Here is a 16,054-nt window from a genome sequence, read left to right as displayed (position 1 = left end):
GTGACTTGACGGTTTTTCACTCTGGTCGGCAAAGGTTGGGGGCGGGGGAGGTTGCCGAAGGCCATCGCCAAGACACACGGAGCTCAGAGCTTCGACCCAGCGACACCAGAGACGCCGCCAAGGCTCTTCCACTGCGACATGATGCTGTGGACTTGTGGTTCTGTTTAAAGAATCAGTTAAGCCTTCACAAGCATCGAACAAAAGACGGCATGGCGATGATCAGTCGCGTAGAATAAGTGCATGTGGGAAATCCCCAGAGCTTCATGAAGTGAAGAGCCAGTGGTGGTCTTGATACCTAGCCTGAACTCGATCTTGATCGCTTGCCGGTCAGGGGTGGGTGTGCAATGCAGGCCAGACCTCAGCCAGATGCGGGGTGCGAGGGCCCAGCGTTGACGGGCGACCAGATCATTGACGATCACTCATGCGCGCCGTTGATGGGAATGCGGGCCGGGCTGGGCATCAGGTACACAGGTTTTTTGTGTCAGAGATCAAACCACCGGGCGAATATCCTCCGAGGAGACCACCCGGAAGTTGAAAAGAATGGGAATAGAATTGAAGACGGAGCCTCGGGACGGCGGCAATGGAAGAAGGCGGTGATTCGCACTCCCATCCCTCGGGACGGATATAGGTTGGAGAAGAAACTTGCTGTTTGTCTCTTGAATGGAGATAACCAAGAGTTTCCCCAACTAAGTTGCGGGTTTGGTCGGAGTCACTTCACATGTTCCCTTCCTTTTCATGTTCCTACTTCTCCCGACGACAGCAGCCTCGGTGGCAGTCGGTAATGACTGGCAGGAGCGACCCTGTTAGCATGTGTTGTTAGTACCTTGGTTGTGGAAGGAATGATCGTCTTGTTGAGATTTTCAACAGTCAAAATAATCAAGTGTGAGACTTGGTCAATTGTCAAAGACACTGAGCGCCTCAGCGCTTGAGAGTTGAGACCCAACAGCATTTAGCCGGAGAGCCCAGTCCCACAAGGGGCAGCTCCGGGCCCGACTTGGCAACGGCCGTACAGGGCCGGAATTTTCAACTGACAGACTTCGTCCGGGTCGGAGCTGGAAGCGGAGCGTTCGGAGGGTCCGTGCAATTACGCTGGACCCGCATGTGATAGCGGAGTTGGCGAGGTTGTTGTTGAACAAACATCCAGGATGCACCCTAATCGCAACCACAGACTCGAATTGCAATCGCATGTCGTTCGACATCATCCTACTATTCTCACCGCTGACACGAGCTGAAGGGGCGCAGGAACAAATGCCAATTGCGCAAAATAATGAGATGATGGGAGGGGCGTGGGGGGGGAGGCAACTGATGACAAACATGTCCCTGCTCCTTTTTGGACGCATCGAGGCTCTCTGGTATGGTTATGTTTATCATGTCCTGGTGGCAGCCCCTTATCGGAGTCGTTTGCGCGGTTTCCTTCCCGCCCACGCCGTCACGCTGTCTGTCAGCCCTGCCACTGTCACACTGGCCTTCTCCGAAATACGGAAATTCCCTTGTCTCAGTGGGTTGTTGGTGCTCCAGCCTCCGGACGCGGCAGTTAAGAAAATGACTCTTTTGCTGCGACAATGGCCATGCATCGCCAGCGACGTTTCAAACCTTTGGAGAAAAATTGAGCTATGAGTTGTGTCGTCATCCATGGGATCCTTGCAGAGCCCCTTGGCAGCGAGGGATGGTGGAGTGCTGAATGTGTCTCTCGCGGCATCTGAATGGCTGGCTGGGCAGGTGGGGGTCCCGCTGAGCAGAAGCGCCGAATAGGATAAAATCGAAAAAGTTGAAAAGAAACTGCTTACAGGGGTCTCCCGAGCTCCATCTTAGTCACTAACCATCACCACCTCACCTGTGCCTTATCACCCTGCCCTGCGACATCTTGCTTCATTTTTTCTGCCTGTTTCTTTTTGAGTCCCCTCCTCAGTCTCTATTCCTTTCCCTCAGCCTTTTAGATATACCCTCAGCTGGTATCTCTGCCTTGCGCCCGCCGTCGCCTCGACGTTGAACTCTTCCTATTTTACCTAGGCCTCTCTCCTGCTCTCCGCCGGCCTTTCCGTGTTTGCCCATCAGGCAATGTCCTCGTCGTCGCGAGCCCTCGCACAGCTTGCGGTGCCCCGTTCGGGTGCCGCTTTGCTCCAGTCCTCCTCCCAGGTCCCCAGATTATTCATCCAGTCATCACGCAAGACTGTGGCCGCCAGACCTGCCTTTGGTAGCTTACAAGGACCTGTCTCGAGGCAGTTCAGGCGCGGGTATGCCGACCAGGCCGCTCCTGCCCCTCAGCCCCCCAAGAAGCGCCGATTCCGGACGCTGAGGTGGGCGTGGAGGTTGGGATACCTCTCTGCCATCGCCGGTGTCGCCTACATCGGCTACGGCATCTACGAGGACAGACACCCAGAACCCCAGACCGAGCCAGACCCGACCAAGAAGACGCTTGTCATTCTCGGTGAGTGCATGGCATTGCATCAGACCGCATAAGGCACCCATTGACAGCTGCTAACATGCGCATCAGGCACCGGCTGGGGCTCTGTCTCCCTCCTGAAGCGTCTCGACACCGAAAACTACAATGTCATCGTCATCTCGCCGCGCAACTACTTCCTCTTCACCCCCCTTCTCCCATCATGCACGACCGGCACCATCGAGCACCGCTCCATCATGGAGCCCATCCGCACAATTCTGCGCTCCAAGAAGGCGAGCGTAAGATTCTACGAGGCCGAAGCTAGTTCCATCGACCCCGACCGCAAGGTGGTGCGCATCTTTGACAACTCGGAAGTCAAGGGTGACATGACCGAGACCGAGGTCCCCTACGACATGCTGGTGGTTGGTGTTGGTGCCGAGAACGCGACCTTTGGCATCCCTGGCGTCCGCGAGCACTCATGCTTCCTGAAGGAGATTGGTGACGCTCAAAGAATCCGCAAAAGGATCATGGACTGCGTCGAGACGGCTGCCTTCAAGGACCAGTCGCCCGAGGAGATTGACCGTCTCATGCACATGGTGGTGGTTGGCGGTGGCCCGACTGGTGTCGAGTTCGCCGGCGAGCTGCAGGACTTCTTCGAGGAGGACATCAAGAAGCTGGTTCCCGAGATCAGCGACCGCTTCCGCGTGACGCTGATCGAGGCTCTCCCCAACGTCCTCCCTAGCTTCTCCAAGCAGCTCATCGAGTACACCGAGAGCACCTTCAAGGAGGAAAAGATCAACATTCACACCAAGACCATGGTCAAGAAGGTCACAGACAAGACGGTTGAGGCTGTGGCTACTCGCCCCGACGGCACCAAAGAGACGATTGTATTCCCCTACGGTCTTCTCGTCTGGGCTACCGGCAACGCCGTTCGTCCCGTCGTCCAGGATCTCATGCAGCGTATCCCTGCGCAAAAGAACTCTCGCCGCGGCCTCGCTGTAAACGAGTACCTTGTTGTGCAGGGTGCCCGCGACATCTGGGCTGTCGGTGACTGCGCCGTTGCCGGCTACGCCCCCACCGCCCAGGTTGCCAGTCAAGAGGGCAACTTCCTCGCGCGCCTGTTCAACAACATGGCCAGGACTGAGGCTCTCGAGAACAAGATTGCTGAGCTCAGCGGCTCTCTCAACCTCCAGCCCGGCAACACGGCCGAGATCTCACGCGAGATTGAGGAGTATGAGCGTCAGCTCCGCCGCATCAAGGACGTGAAGCCCTTCCACTACAGTCACCAGGGTTCCCTCGCTTATATTGGCAGCGAGAAGGCTGTCGCTGACGTCACATGGTTCAACGGCAACGTTGCCGCCGCCGGTGGTTTGACCTACCTCTTTTGGAGAAGCGCCTACATCAGCATGTGCTTCAGCACCAGGAATCGTCTGCTTGTCATCAACGACTGGCTCAAGTCCAAGCTCTTCGGTCGCGATCTTTCTCGCGAGTAGACTGGTTTCGAGCCAACCTCTTCTTCTCTCGTTTCGAGGTCCACCGCGTGGCGATCATGGATGAGCGGGCTTTCATCATTCCCTTTGTGTAGTTTTTCTTGTTAATGACGGAGTCTCGGGGGTGGGCACCTAACCTAATAGAACATGGGCTAGACTGGCTTTTCATTTTTGGCGGGAAATAGACTAGGGGCAAACGAATTTCTTTCTGCTGTATGTATCATCAAATATTGACACCCGTGAAACGTTGCTGAGGACTTCTCGAAGTATTATAATGGCTCAACCAGGTGCTTCTTGTACCTATGATCGACGATCCATCCATCCATCCATCCATCCAACGGTCCGGGTTCCCGGGATGAATCCCACGTGCCGTCTGCTCGAGTCAGTCTTGTTCCAAGACGGCCCAAGACCAGACACCCTGGCCGTTTTTTAAGAGATGGACAGGGAAGATGATCAATGATTAGATTGATAAGATCTTGATGCATTTCATCTCGGTGGAGGTGTTTTGGGGCCAACCACCAATGAGAGAATGTTCCGTCGATGGTGTGAGCGGAAGAAAGGGGGGCGCGGGCAAGGCGGGATGGTCGGCCGCGGCGAGCCGAGGTTGTTGAACGGCGGCCGAGCTGCTTGGCGTGTTGTTTTGTGCTCTTTCTGGCGAGCCAGCGAAGTTCGGCTGGGCAGCGGACCCCGGATTGTGAGTTCGGGTCACATTGTCAGAGGGGCGCGGGCGACGTGTGGGGATTTTGGGGTAGGTAATAAGTTGGTGGTTTAGGCGCCTGGAACGACGAGTTGAGGAGGAATGTTTTTATGCGGACGGGTCCCCCGGTTCGGAATTCGATAGCCAGCTTTTTTTTCTTTTCTTTTTTCTTTCCTTCTATTTCTTTCATCATCTTTCAATTTGTTGGAGAGAGAGCACGGCTTGATTTGTTCCTGGAGATTTTTGGAGCTTTCTTCCCCGCACGAAAGCTATTTTACCGAGAGCGAGCTCTATCAGCCTTGTCGCATTTACATCTCGCCTCTCGTTTTCACTTTCACCTCAACAACACACCACATTTTCATCATCACCACCACCACCACCACCAAAAACCACCGCAATCATGTCCACCACCGACACCGCCCCGGCCGAAATCCCCTCCCAACAACAACCCATCGCCGACCTCCCCTCAGGCGACCCAATCCCCTCGCCCTCCAAACCGTTGACCACCCCCCCCAACACCCTCCCCCTAACCACCCTCCTCGCCAACCTCCCCTCCTCCACAAACTTGTTCCTCTCCCGCCTCGAGAAATGCATGTCCACCCCCTCAGGGATCGACACAGTGATGCTGTTGCTGTGCTACACCTCCAAACTCGCCGCCTCAGTCCTCACCTCTGGTCACATAACCACCCTCCTCTCCAAAACCTCCCAACCCATCGCCCGCAAAACCCTCGCCACCCTCCTCGCCAAACGTCTCAACAACCTCTCGGCGTTGATGTCCGAGTCAAGGGTTATCCTCCGCCTCTGGGCGCTATTGGGGATCTACTCCTGGGGCCGCTCCATCGTCTCCTCCCCTACGACATCTATCACTGCCAAAACGCTGGATTATATCCGGCTTGTCCTCTGTGTTTTGCTTCAGGGGCTGGAGAACGGGGCGTACTTGAGTTTCAGGGGGGTGATGGGGTGGAGTCCGGAGCAGCAGGGGAGGGCGTACAAATGGTCGGCTAGGTTTTGGGGGGCGTTTGTCGGGATCGAAATTGGGAAATTGCTTGCTGAGCGGGTGGGCAGGAAGGTTCAGAAGAAGGATGGAGAGGAAGAGAAGAAGGAGGCGAGGGAGTGGAAGAGGAAGCTGGCCAAGAGTTTGGCTTGGGCGCCGTTGACGGTGCATTGGAGTGTGGATGGGGGGTTGCCGGGGGTGACGGAGGGGGTGGTGGGGCTGTTGGCTAGTGTGCCGGGGGTGATTCAGATGGGGGATTTGTGGGAGACGGTGACGAAATAGGGGTGGGTTGTGATGGGTATGTAAGCAAGCGTTTGTGATGGGATTGGAAGCAAAAAAAAAAAAAAAAAGAAAAAAAAAGAAAGAAAGAGGGCAAAAAAGGGTGAAGCAGGCCAGTTGGTTTTGTGTAATTGTTGGTTGATGATGGATTTCAGCTTGAGCTTTATTAGTGTTTTTCTTTTTTTTTCAACAGTTGTATATATATATATATATATATATATATTTGCATTCGACTGTCGCCCTTCAAGTTTAAGAGATGGGACATTTCGATTCATGCTTGTTTCCCAATCTCACGCTTCCAGCCTTTCAAACCTAACCAAACACCTCTGCCCAGCCGGGCGACTACTAACCAACAAATCCGCCTGCTCCATCTCCCCCGCTCTCATCCTCTCATCCGGCAACGTCCTATACCTGGTGTACACCTCCCTCAACAAACACTTCATCTCCGCCAGCGCAAGATGCTTCCCAATACACCCCCTCCCCCCCATCCCAAAAGCCATGAACCCCCTCTTCATCCCCCTGTCCCTCTCCTCAAACTCCGCTTGTGTCTCCCCCTCGGATTTTAGCCACCGTTCCGGCCAGAAGCGGTCCGGTTCGGGGAAAGTCCCGCCCTTTTCTGGACCTAATCGTTGAACGCTGAGGGGTTGACAGCTGACGATTGTGCCGGTGGGTATTTTGTAACTGTCAATGATGGTGGTTCTGCCTGGTGGTGCATATCTTGGCAGACTCATGGGAATGGCGGGAAACATCCTCAGTCCTTCCATCACCGCCGCGTCGAGGTAGGGGAGTTGGTCAAACGGGGTGTCCGGGGAGGCGGAGCGGAGTTCCGCTTGGAGGGTCTGTTGATAGATGAGAGAAGAAGGTCGGGACAGTTCCCAGATTAGAAAACAGAGCGCGTCGCCTGTGGTGTCGATTCCTGCCGCCATGTGGTCTAGGGATTCGGCCGCGATGTCGATCTGTCCGAGGGGGGACTGGGAGTGGAGGCGGTGGAGGAGGGTGAAAGGGGAGGCGTGGGGTTGGGCGGCGGTGTTGAGGACGAAGGAGTCGGCTAGGGGGGTTTCACGGGGTTTGAGAGAGAGGATGCTGACCATGAAGGTGTTGAGGAGGCGGTGGAGGAGGGGGGAGTAATGGCTCAGGAGCCGGTTTTGGAGGGAGCTGTCAAAGGTGACTTCGAGCATGATTTCCGAGTCTTTAGGGTCGGTGAGGGAGTTGGTTGAGTGTGGGTGGAAGAGGTGGAGGGTTACGCAGTCGAAGGCGTAGGCATGGAGGACTTTTCTGTGTGTCAGTTTTTCACGTCTTGATAGCAGTTATATATGTTGATCTGGCAGCACTCACGGACCTAGAGAGTCAGTTAGCAGCATATCCTTTCACTCAAAAAAGGGAACTCGCGTATAAATCCACCCCCTCCTTTCCCCCCTGTCCACACAACTCCCCAAACGTCCTCGCCCGCTGCTTGATCCCCTCCATAACCCCCCCCTTCATAATATTACTATTCGCATACCGATCCGCCAGCAATCTCTTCCTCTTTGCATGCTCACTCTTCCCCAAGGTAGTGAACATTGTTCGCCGGTCATACACCTTGAACAAATCGTACCACTCGGTCTTGTCGTAGCCGCTCCCATTGCTGCAGTAGATTTCTTTTGCGGCAGCAGCCGAAGCAAAAGCAACTTCGTTGGGGGCGATGCGGACTACGGGGCCGTAGCGGAGGTGGAGGGAGTGGATGTAGGTGGTTCGTGTGGCGGTGAACTCGTGGTATTTGAGAATGAGGGAGGTTAGGCGGGCGTAGAGGGGGCCTGGTAGGGTGTCTCTGGAAAGGAGGGGAGATAAGAGGTAGATGAGCAAGAGGGCGAGGGCGAGGAGGACGAGGAGAGGTGTCATATTGACAGAGACTACTTTGGAAGCGGCGGCTAAGAGTGTGTGGGTAAAGTATTCATGAAAAAATAGGAACGGGGAACTGAAATACGTAGGATATGGCCCTCAAATCGGATAGAAACCCAAAATATTCCACCGCTGATGGACCACAGTGTAGATACTCATCCGGCCGGTCGGGAACCTGTGGCGCTTTACAAAGTCCCGTCTCTAAAACTGCCTGCTACTGAGGTCTTCACTCTTGGAGCTATGAAAGTGAGAATGAGCGTGTGTGGGGTGGATATCAAGTTCTTCAAACAATTAGATAAGAGCAAAGCTTATGTGATGCGAGGCGTCCCTTATCTAGGCCGTTTCTGTGTCATTCCCTGATAGGCAAGTTGGAGAAGTAGTACAGGCTGCGGGGTTCCTGACATCGGATCGGGAGAGGTACCGGAGCCGAGCCCCGATGGTATCCGGGCCGGTGAGATGCATTCAAGATATTGGTTTTTTAGCCATTAATCAAAGTGTTATACAAAGCATTATCATGGGAGATCTATCTCAAGGCTGGACCTCCTGACACTACATTCCGGTTGGTTCTGGGTCTTTGTCCTGCAACCTACCACCCCTCCATTACAATCCAAATAATAATCCAACCACCGACCCTAACCCTCATTCAAAGGCCGGCTGGTGTAGTGGTTATCACGTTTGTCTCACACACAAAAGGTGCCAGGTTCGATCCCTGGGTCGGTCAAAGATAACAACTCCTGATTTCAGGAGTACCTTTCCATTTTACGTTTTTTTTTCTTGCCTTCTCCCCTTCCCCCCCTCTCTTTTTCTTTCATCTTTCTCACCTCTCCCCCCTTCTTTTCTTCACCTAAAGCTCATCCCTCCTCACCCCAGGAATATTAATCCTCACCCCTGGTATCGTCGGAATCTTGCCCTTCCCCTTCCCCCATCCCCCACCACCAACAGTAACCTTCCTCTTCGTCCCTACCTTTCCCTGAATCCTAATCCCACTATCCCCCCCTCCTTCCTTCTTCCCACTATCCCCCCCTTTCTTCTCACCACCACCGGGAACCCAAGCCTCAACCCCCCCCTGCCAAATCCTCATCCCCCACCCCTGCACCCTCCCCAACGTCATCTCTTCCGTTTGAGGGTAAGGATATATTTTATCTTCAGCCACGAGGCGCACAGCCCCCGCCGGGAACCTTGTCGTGTCAAGCAACCCCAACTGGGGCATGAGATCAGGAAATAGGTGAGGATCAACAAGAATGGAGACGAATTGCTGGTGGTAATCCTTTGCAAAACGGAGGTACTGGCTGCGGAGGTTGTCACGGGCGGAGGGGGTCGGGGCGAAGAGGTAGACCAGTGGTTTTTGGAGCTATACAAGGTTAGTAAGAGATGGGGGTAGAACGGGGGGGTTGAAGGGAGGAGGGGAAAGGTCACCTCGAGAAGGCGGGGGTGGTTCCAGGGGGAGAGATCTGTTATTGTGAGGCGGGAGGATTCTTTGATACTATGGGAGCGTTAGTATATTATGGGAGTGGGTGGACATGTAAAATGGAAAGGTGGGGGGTGGGGGGTACAATTTTTCAATCTCATCAACACCAGAGTTGACTGTTGTAAGGTCAAGCTTTTCTGTCTCGCCGTCGAGGGGTTTATACACCACCAGCACCCCTTTCAACTCCAAATCTACCCTTTCCTTCTCGAGAAGTTTATCAACCCCCACCACAGTTCCAAAGGTGAACTCATTCTTGTACTTTTGGGCGAGGTCTTCGTATACACTGGTAACAAACTCCTGCGGCCGGGGAAGAAAGAGAATAAAGACTGTCTCATCCGAGGTTTTGAACTTGGCAAGGTCGTCTACTTGCGTGAGGGGCGTTGGCTGGAGACGGGTGGACCGAGACAGAAAGTTATTCAAGGATTTGGATAGCAAGGGACCGAGGTATTTAACTGGGGGTTTGTTTGCTTGGAGTAGGAAGATGGAGGGGAAGGTCATGGAGGGTTGGATTTCGCAGTGGGTTGGGTGTTCTGAGCAGTCGATGCTGAGTAGGGTTCGAGAGTGTTTATCGGCGAGGGCGGTGGCGGTTGTCCATTCTTCTTCGAGGGAGGCGCTCGAAGGTCTATAGGGGTGGTTAGATACTCAGATATCTATGGTGAGGAGTGGGGGGACGAACTCCTCTGGCTGTTGTTATGGGCAGAGAATGCATTGGTCAGTTGAGACTGGTGTGATGGAAAAAAAGGAAGGCTGGTAGTACCTTTACAACTAGGTAGTTAGAAAGTACTGTGTTAGCTGAGGCGCAAGCAAGACAATGTGAAGCGGCATGCGTGACTTACAAGCAACCAGCAGAGGTGTTTCTGTCTCGGATATGACCCTGTTCAACTCGGCAGGGTTGACATGATCCCACCCCTTCACTCCCTGTGTCCCTAACAGCAGACCCAGAAGGGTCAATCTTCGAGTGTTCATCATCTACCCCCTCAGCTTGATCAGCTGGCCCGAGGTATGATGGTGAGCAAGCGCTGGGCGTGAGCTCGAGTTTCAGAAGTGTAAGCGTATGGTTAGATACTGCGGGGGATACTGGAGATAAGAGAGCCAGTCGTCCAATTACCCTCTCAACTAGGGAGTATATACAATACTCACGGACAGCGAGATCATGAGCTGTACAAATGAAAGAACAAAGACGAAGATTGTATGCAAGAGGCAAGTAAACAACATGCCGCCGTGAAGTTGCCCCATTGAGCTCGGACCCCACCCCCGTCAATCCAAAACTTGGTTCTCTGACCATTCACGGCATTTCCAAGATTGTCGAATACAACCCTCTTCATTGCACCACTACACACCATCCATCGTAGTAGTATGATTCAAACCGTCTCGATTTGTAACACCAAAAAGATCATGAACTCAAACATTTCCCAATCTAACGCCAAGCTAAAGAACCAAAAAAAAGGCACATCCATCATATCCCTGTTATCCCGTCCCTTTCTTCCAGGTATCCTCTCTTCTTTAAGCAACCGTTTTATACATCCCCCCGCCCAGGTTCTTTCGCCATTCTCCCATTCATCAATTTAGGGTCTAAAGGTACTTCTTTGGCGAGCTCTTCCTCTTCTTATACATGTAAAACGCACCGGCCAACACCGCCTGGCTCAGAATAATCACCAAAATCAGCTTGGTGTGTCCAGTCCCGGCGTGCTCCTTGACATGCTCATGCAGCGCCTCATGCTTGTCACTGACGTGGTACTTGATGGCGTTCTCGCTCTCCCTCAACTTTCCGCTGAGCTCACTCCGAAGAGATCTCAATTCGCGCTCGACATCTCCCATACGATGCTCCAGAACGTCAAGCTTGTCCAGGCGGTGGAGGAAGTTCTTGACATCGTTGATCATGGATGAGAGCTCGGCATGGCGTTGCTCCCCGACACCGTGGTTCTGGCCAAGAGTGCGGAAGATGGAGGACAAATGGTGGTTGATGCTCTGGACACGGTTGTGCAGATCGGCAAACTGGGCTTGCTGAGTGGAAATGGTGGACGCATCTTGGTCGGGAATTACGTTGTCATAGGGATCCTCGATCTTGGCCTGACCTCCGCGGCCAAAGTTCATCTTCCTCTTGGGCTCCTCCTGCTGTTGTTGCTGCTGGTAATGTTGGTCTTGCTGGTGGGTGTTCTCCTGATGGGATGCATAGCTGTCGTGGTGCTGGGTGTTGTCAGAACCGCCATAATGATGGCTGTCGTCGGTCAAAACAACAAGCTTGAACACCTCGAAGGAATCAGGCGTATCGGCGGAGGCGGCAGTGATACCGACGTTGTATCCGGGAGGAAGGCGGATCTTGTCGCTCTCGAGGCATGGGCGCCCGGCAACTTCGATGCTGAATTTCTGGTCGGTTTGTCGAATCTTGATCTGGGTGGGACGGCCGAGGTTCCGGTAACCAAAGCTGCACTGACCAAAAGCCAGGCTGTCTACGTTGTGCTGGGACCTATAATCGGTGGTACCGTCGTTGAGGAAGCCGCGAAGCATACCGCCAGACCCGCTGTGTTGGTCGATCACCAGAGCCAGACCATCGAACCTGCCGACTGTGTAGATGCTCTCGGTCCCGATCACATGGGCACCGTCCCTTGCCAGCCAGATGTTGAGGTTACCACCACCCCGCTCCGGACCGTTCGCACGAAACTCGACATCGGCGATCCAGTTCTGCTGGTTGAGCTGATTTGAAGACCAGACAGCACCGCGTTGGTTACCGGGGGCTACTGGCGTAAGGATGATTTTGTTGGAGAGCAATTCCGGAAGACCAGGTCGGCCTTGCATTCCATAGTTTGGGATCTGGTGCTGCCCCTCGGGAGCTATTCTGAAGACGGAGAGACACGACCACGTCAGAACCTGCACAACACAAGAATCCAACTCGCCCACAAAAGAACACACCTGGGGCCATAACCAAAACTGAGGTCATTGACAAGATACTGCGCATGCGCCTGGGCCAAAGCCGCAGCGAGCACGGCGAAGCTCGATGGCGAGCGCATCCTGGATCGATATGGCTGGCTTATCTGCTCGGTCGCAAGATGGGGTCGACGACAAGAGGATTGAAGGTCTCACGTAGTATGTTCAAGTAAAGTAAGTACCACCAACGAGAAAGGTGCTGGCTGATTTCAACAGTGGTCACCAGTTAAAAGGACACTTTGGCTCTACAGTGGACAGGCGGGTGGTCGGGTCGGTCAGTGTGGAGAAATACAAAAAGGACGACCAGGGTCGGATCGGTGGGAAGCTTAAACAGAACGTGGTAATTATAGCGCGGGGAAACAGTAATGGATGTAAACAGAAAATATTTAGACAGAAGAGTTGACTAGATAGGAGAGAAGTCCGAGGTCTAGTCTATATCTGTAGAAATTGTTGGAACGACTCTAGAAATATCAAGAATAGAAATCTGTCTCCGGTGTTGGAGGTTCTGACACTGAGGCTGCCCCGAATCGAAAAGACCAGCTGTTCCCCTGCAGCAGCCGGAACCTGATGCTCCAAAAGTTCAAGACCGGAAACAGGGGTCCTTGCTAAATCCGCAGTTTGTTCCTGCGGGGAATTCGTGGCTTGTTTCCATCACTTCAAACGGTGGCGCCGCACTCTTCAACCGTTTGAATGCAGGAGAGATGTGGCTGGTGCATAAACCCACATTTGTGCAGGTTGCCGGCCCCACCAGAGCTGTTGCCGTCACTTTGTCAACATTTTTGGCCAAGTCCACAATTGCGATTGACGCCCTGGAATTGAGAGAGACAGAGAGAGAGAGAGACAGAGAGAGAGAGACAGAGACAGAGAGACAGAGAGAGAGAGACAGAGAGAGAGAGACAGAGAGAGAGAGAGTCGCTCCGATATGTCGCCATGGGAGAGATCTATCCTACTCTTGCGCAATGCGCCGTAGTGGCTGCCGCATTCAAGATCTTGTTGTTCCCAGCATAGTGAGCTTCCTGTCACAACGTTAGCCCCTCAACGCGCATCGGTGACTGACGTGATGTTTCTTTAGCAAATCGACCGATTTCGAAGTCCACCGAAACTGGCTCGCCATCACCAACAGCCTACCATTATGGGAGTGGTACTACGAAAAGACGTCCGAATGGACGCTCGACTACCCTCCGTTCTTTGCATACTTTGAATGGATCATGTCACAGGTCGCGAAGCTGGCCGACCCGGCCATGCTGAGGGTGCGCAATCTCGAATACGCTAGCTGGGAGACGGTATACTTCCAGAGGCTCACTGTGATTATCACGGAACTTCTTTTGGTCTACGCTCTCCAATTGTAAGAAATACCTGTTGCGTGTTGCGTTTATCAAGGCGCGCAAGCTGACTGTGGTTAGATTTGTGGACTCAAGCAATGGCACATCGAAGCGCGCGGCCCAGGCGGCTGCCTTTTCTATCCTGTTGTCACCAGGTCTCCTTATTATCGATCACATTCACTTCCAGTACAACGGGTGCATGTACGGCATCCTCATTTGGTCCCTGATTTTGGCTAGGAAGAAGTCGACCTTACTGTGGAGCGGCCTGTTGTTTGCGGCGCTGCTGTGCATGAAGCACATCTACCTCTACCTCGCGCCGGCATACTTTGTCTTCCTGCTCAGAGCCTACTGCCTTTCTCCCAAGTCGATATTCCGGATTCAGTTTCTCAACTGCGTGAAGCTGGGCGGAGGAATTGCGGCCATCTTTGGGGTGGCGTTTGGTCCGTTTGCTCTCAAGGGGCAGATCCCCCAGATCTTGAGCCGGCTGTTCCCCTTTTCTCGGGGTCTATGCCATGCTTACTGGGCGCCAAACGTGTGGGCCATCTATTCGTTTGTGGACCGAGTCTTGATCGTCCTCGCGCCCAGAATTGGTTTGTCGGTCAAGAGCGGCGCGCTCCAAAGCGTCACCCGTGGCTTGGTCGGAGACACTGCGTTTGCCGTCCTTCCCGACATCACGCCACAGGTGTGCTTCGCCTCGACTTTGATCTTCCAGGTCATTCCTCTTGTGAGGCTGTTTGGTCAGCCCACGTGGGATACCTTTATTGGAGCTGTCACGCTGTGCGGTTATGCTTCCTTCCTGTTCGGATGGCACGTCCACGAGAAAGCCATCCTCCTGGTCATCATACCATTCAGCCTCATTGCTCTCAGGGACAGACGCTATCTTGGTGCCTTCCGGCCGCTGGCTGTTGCGGGACATGTTTCACTGTTCCCGCTCTTGTTCACACCGGCCGAGTTCCCGATCAAGACCGCATACACCATTTTCTGGTTGATCCTGTTCCTGATGGCATTCGACCGTCTCGCGCCTGCATCGCCCCGGCCGAGGTTCTTCTTGTTTGACCGCTTCAGCACGCTCTACATCACAGTGAGCATCCCGCTCATCCTGTACTGCTCACTGCTGCACGGGATCATTTTCGGCAGAAGTTACGAGTTTCTCCCTCTCATGTTCACCAGTTCGTACTCGGCTATTGGAGTTGTCGGCAGCTGGGTGGGCTTTTTGGTGGTTTATTTCACCTCATAGATAGAGATACATACATTTACGCGCAATTCCAATTTCAGCACATCCTTACATCCGACAACAAAATGAAGTTGAAACCCCTGTGATGAATAAGCGGATCTGTAGCGGCTTATCAGTTTATCGGCAGCCGACGATTCGCCGACGCGAGGCTGACACCCTGCTCAGTGTGGAGAAACGGGCTGGGACAAGCCGGGGTGGTGGTGGTGGGACGCGGCAGGCATTGTTGGATACTGAATCTGAGTTGGAGAGGAGAGAGAGAGAGGGCACGAGAATCTCATCACCTGCAGATGGGGTACTGCCAGTGGAGGAGGAGGCAAACAGGAAGCATCAGTTGGACACACGCTGCACCCGCGCAGCCGTCCCCCGGAGTCTTTTCCGATGCCACTCACCAGAGAAGAAGGAGAGGTCATAGAAATGATCTGCCTGTAGATTGACTTACACACGGCGATTGCCGCGAGCAACACGCCGCAGAAGATGTCACAAAGTACCGGTACAAGCATATACACGGTGCACACCAGATACGCCACCTCTGCATATTCTGGGGGGAAACAATATGCTGAATGCATCAACGATTCCTCTCAGATGCGACGAGGGCCGATGCAGCAGGTTTAATGCTGGGCTGATTGCGCTGACATGGCTGAGTGGACGTGTCGAGAGCGGAGGTACTGGTACTTGCCAAAAACAGCGAGCACATGCACATACAATGTTTAACGTCCAGATTCCGATTCAGGGGCAACATCTCCCAACATCAACACGGGATTGAAAGAAATACAACATTGATGCTTTTCCCTCTGTTTCTGGGGAGGCAAAATGGTGCAGAACACAGTGTGTTATCCCATAGCAGTGCCGGGGGACTGGAGGGGGAGGTACTGGCGGAGCCCAACGGTCGACGCGGGTGGTGGTCTACCGGGGGGCCTCGAGAGCTGGCTCGGCTCTGGCGTGGAAGAAGAGCGGACCCCTACCCTTGGAAAACAAATTTTGGCGAGCAGTCTACTGGACATAAATAATTGATGCCCTGTCGGATTCGGATGCTTCAGAGCTCACTCGAGAGCCCTCGTCGCGACGAGCATGGCGAGTACAAGAACGTGGGCAAAGCTTGCATGGTCGGGCGGGTTGTCGGGAGGATAGGGTTCCTGGGGGGGGGGGTCGAGGTGTGGACGAGGAGGAGCCCTTTTTGGGGGTCGGAGCTGGAGCCATGGGATGCCGTCCCTGCTTGGCGGGTCCGGGAGACCAGCACCACGCTGGACCTATCACCTGCGCGCCCTCCTCCCCTTGTTGAACTTTTTCCTCTATCCTCCAACTTCCCACTCTCCCACCCACCCACCGCCCTCCAGCTTTTTCCCGAATCCACGGCTTGCGAACTCCTGCCTGCAGCGCCAGCAACAAC

At 53.9% G+C, this 16,054-nt stretch overlaps 6 protein-coding genes and 1 non-coding gene across 7 annotated transcripts; 3 read left to right on the top strand and 4 right to left on the bottom strand.

The window, feature by feature from the left end:
- The first annotated feature begins 203 nt into the window (after positions 1 to 203).
- On the top strand, positions 204 to 4,389 carry NDE1_2 (NADH:ubiquinone oxidoreductase). The gene is made up of 2 exons (XM_062893391.1): positions 204 to 2,428; positions 2,495 to 4,389. Exons 1-2 carry the CDS (start codon positions 2,059 to 2,061, stop codon positions 3,871 to 3,873), a joined length of 1,749 nt encoding a protein of 582 aa, XP_062739189.1. The 5' UTR covers positions 204 to 2,058; the 3' UTR covers positions 3,874 to 4,389.
- A 578-nt stretch (positions 4,390 to 4,967) lies between these two features.
- QC762_705380 (uncharacterized protein) lies at positions 4,968 to 5,843 on the top strand (the record flags this gene model as incomplete). The annotated part of the gene is made up of 1 exon (XM_062893390.1): positions 4,968 to 5,843. One exon carries the CDS (start codon positions 4,968 to 4,970, stop codon positions 5,841 to 5,843), a length of 876 nt encoding a protein of 291 aa, XP_062739188.1.
- A 287-nt stretch (positions 5,844 to 6,130) lies between these two features.
- On the bottom strand, positions 6,131 to 7,718 carry QC762_705370 (uncharacterized protein; the record flags this gene model as incomplete). The annotated part of the gene is made up of 2 exons (XM_062893389.1): positions 6,131 to 7,115; positions 7,243 to 7,718. The coding sequence occupies 2 exons, from the start codon at positions 7,716 to 7,718 to the stop codon at positions 6,131 to 6,133; spliced, it is 1,461 nt and encodes a 486-aa protein (XP_062739187.1).
- Positions 7,719 to 8,366: 648 nt separating this feature from the next.
- QC762_0107710 lies at positions 8,367 to 8,439 on the bottom strand. Its single transcript has one exon. It is a non-coding gene; the product is annotated as a tRNA-Val (tRNA).
- A 123-nt stretch (positions 8,440 to 8,562) lies between these two features.
- Positions 8,563 to 10,011, bottom strand: QC762_705365 (uncharacterized protein; the record flags this gene model as incomplete). The annotated part of the gene is made up of 4 exons (XM_062893388.1): positions 8,563 to 9,069; positions 9,135 to 9,201; positions 9,272 to 9,808; positions 9,971 to 10,011. The coding sequence occupies 4 exons, from the start codon at positions 10,009 to 10,011 to the stop codon at positions 8,563 to 8,565; spliced, it is 1,152 nt and encodes a 383-aa protein (XP_062739186.1).
- Positions 10,012 to 10,758: 747 nt separating this feature from the next.
- Positions 10,759 to 12,788, bottom strand: QC762_705360 (uncharacterized protein; the record flags this gene model as incomplete). The annotated part of the gene is made up of 2 exons (XM_062893387.1): positions 12,097 to 12,788; positions 10,759 to 12,022 (listed from the first exon to the last, which is right to left on the bottom strand). The coding sequence occupies exons 1-2, from the start codon at positions 12,192 to 12,194 to the stop codon at positions 10,759 to 10,761; spliced, it is 1,362 nt and encodes a 453-aa protein (XP_062739185.1). The 5' UTR covers positions 12,195 to 12,788.
- ALG8 (glycosyl transferase) lies at positions 12,781 to 14,670 on the top strand (the record flags this gene model as incomplete). The annotated part of the gene is given in 5 exon segments (XM_062893386.1): positions 12,781 to 12,832; positions 12,846 to 12,955; positions 13,012 to 13,118; positions 13,184 to 13,456; positions 13,515 to 14,670. The coding sequence occupies 3 exon segments, from the start codon at positions 13,042 to 13,044 to the stop codon at positions 14,668 to 14,670; spliced, it is 1,506 nt and encodes a 501-aa protein (XP_062739184.1). The 5' UTR covers positions 12,781 to 12,832; positions 12,846 to 12,955; positions 13,012 to 13,041.
- Positions 14,671 to 16,054: the final 1,384 nt, after the last annotated feature.

The sequence above is a fragment of the Podospora pseudocomata genome, chromosome 7 (genome assembly GCF_035222375.1).
Source record: "Podospora pseudocomata strain CBS 415.72m chromosome 7, whole genome shotgun sequence".
Classification (NCBI taxonomy): Eukaryota; Fungi; Ascomycota; class Sordariomycetes; order Sordariales; family Podosporaceae; genus Podospora; species Podospora pseudocomata.
Note: the sequence above shows the minus strand (reverse complement) of the source record. Positions and strands in the feature narration are given on the sequence as shown.

Bases quoted from the DNA above. Each gene is read 5' to 3' on its own strand.
- NDE1_2 (XM_062893391.1), top strand. From the start codon at position 2,059: ATGTCCTCGTCGTCGCGAGCCCTCGCACAGCTTGCGGTGCCCCGTTCG. The intron at 2,429-2,494 runs GTGAGTGCATGG...CATGCGCATCAG, and splicing joins GAAGACGCTTGTCATTCTCG to GCACCGGCTGGGGCTCTGTC.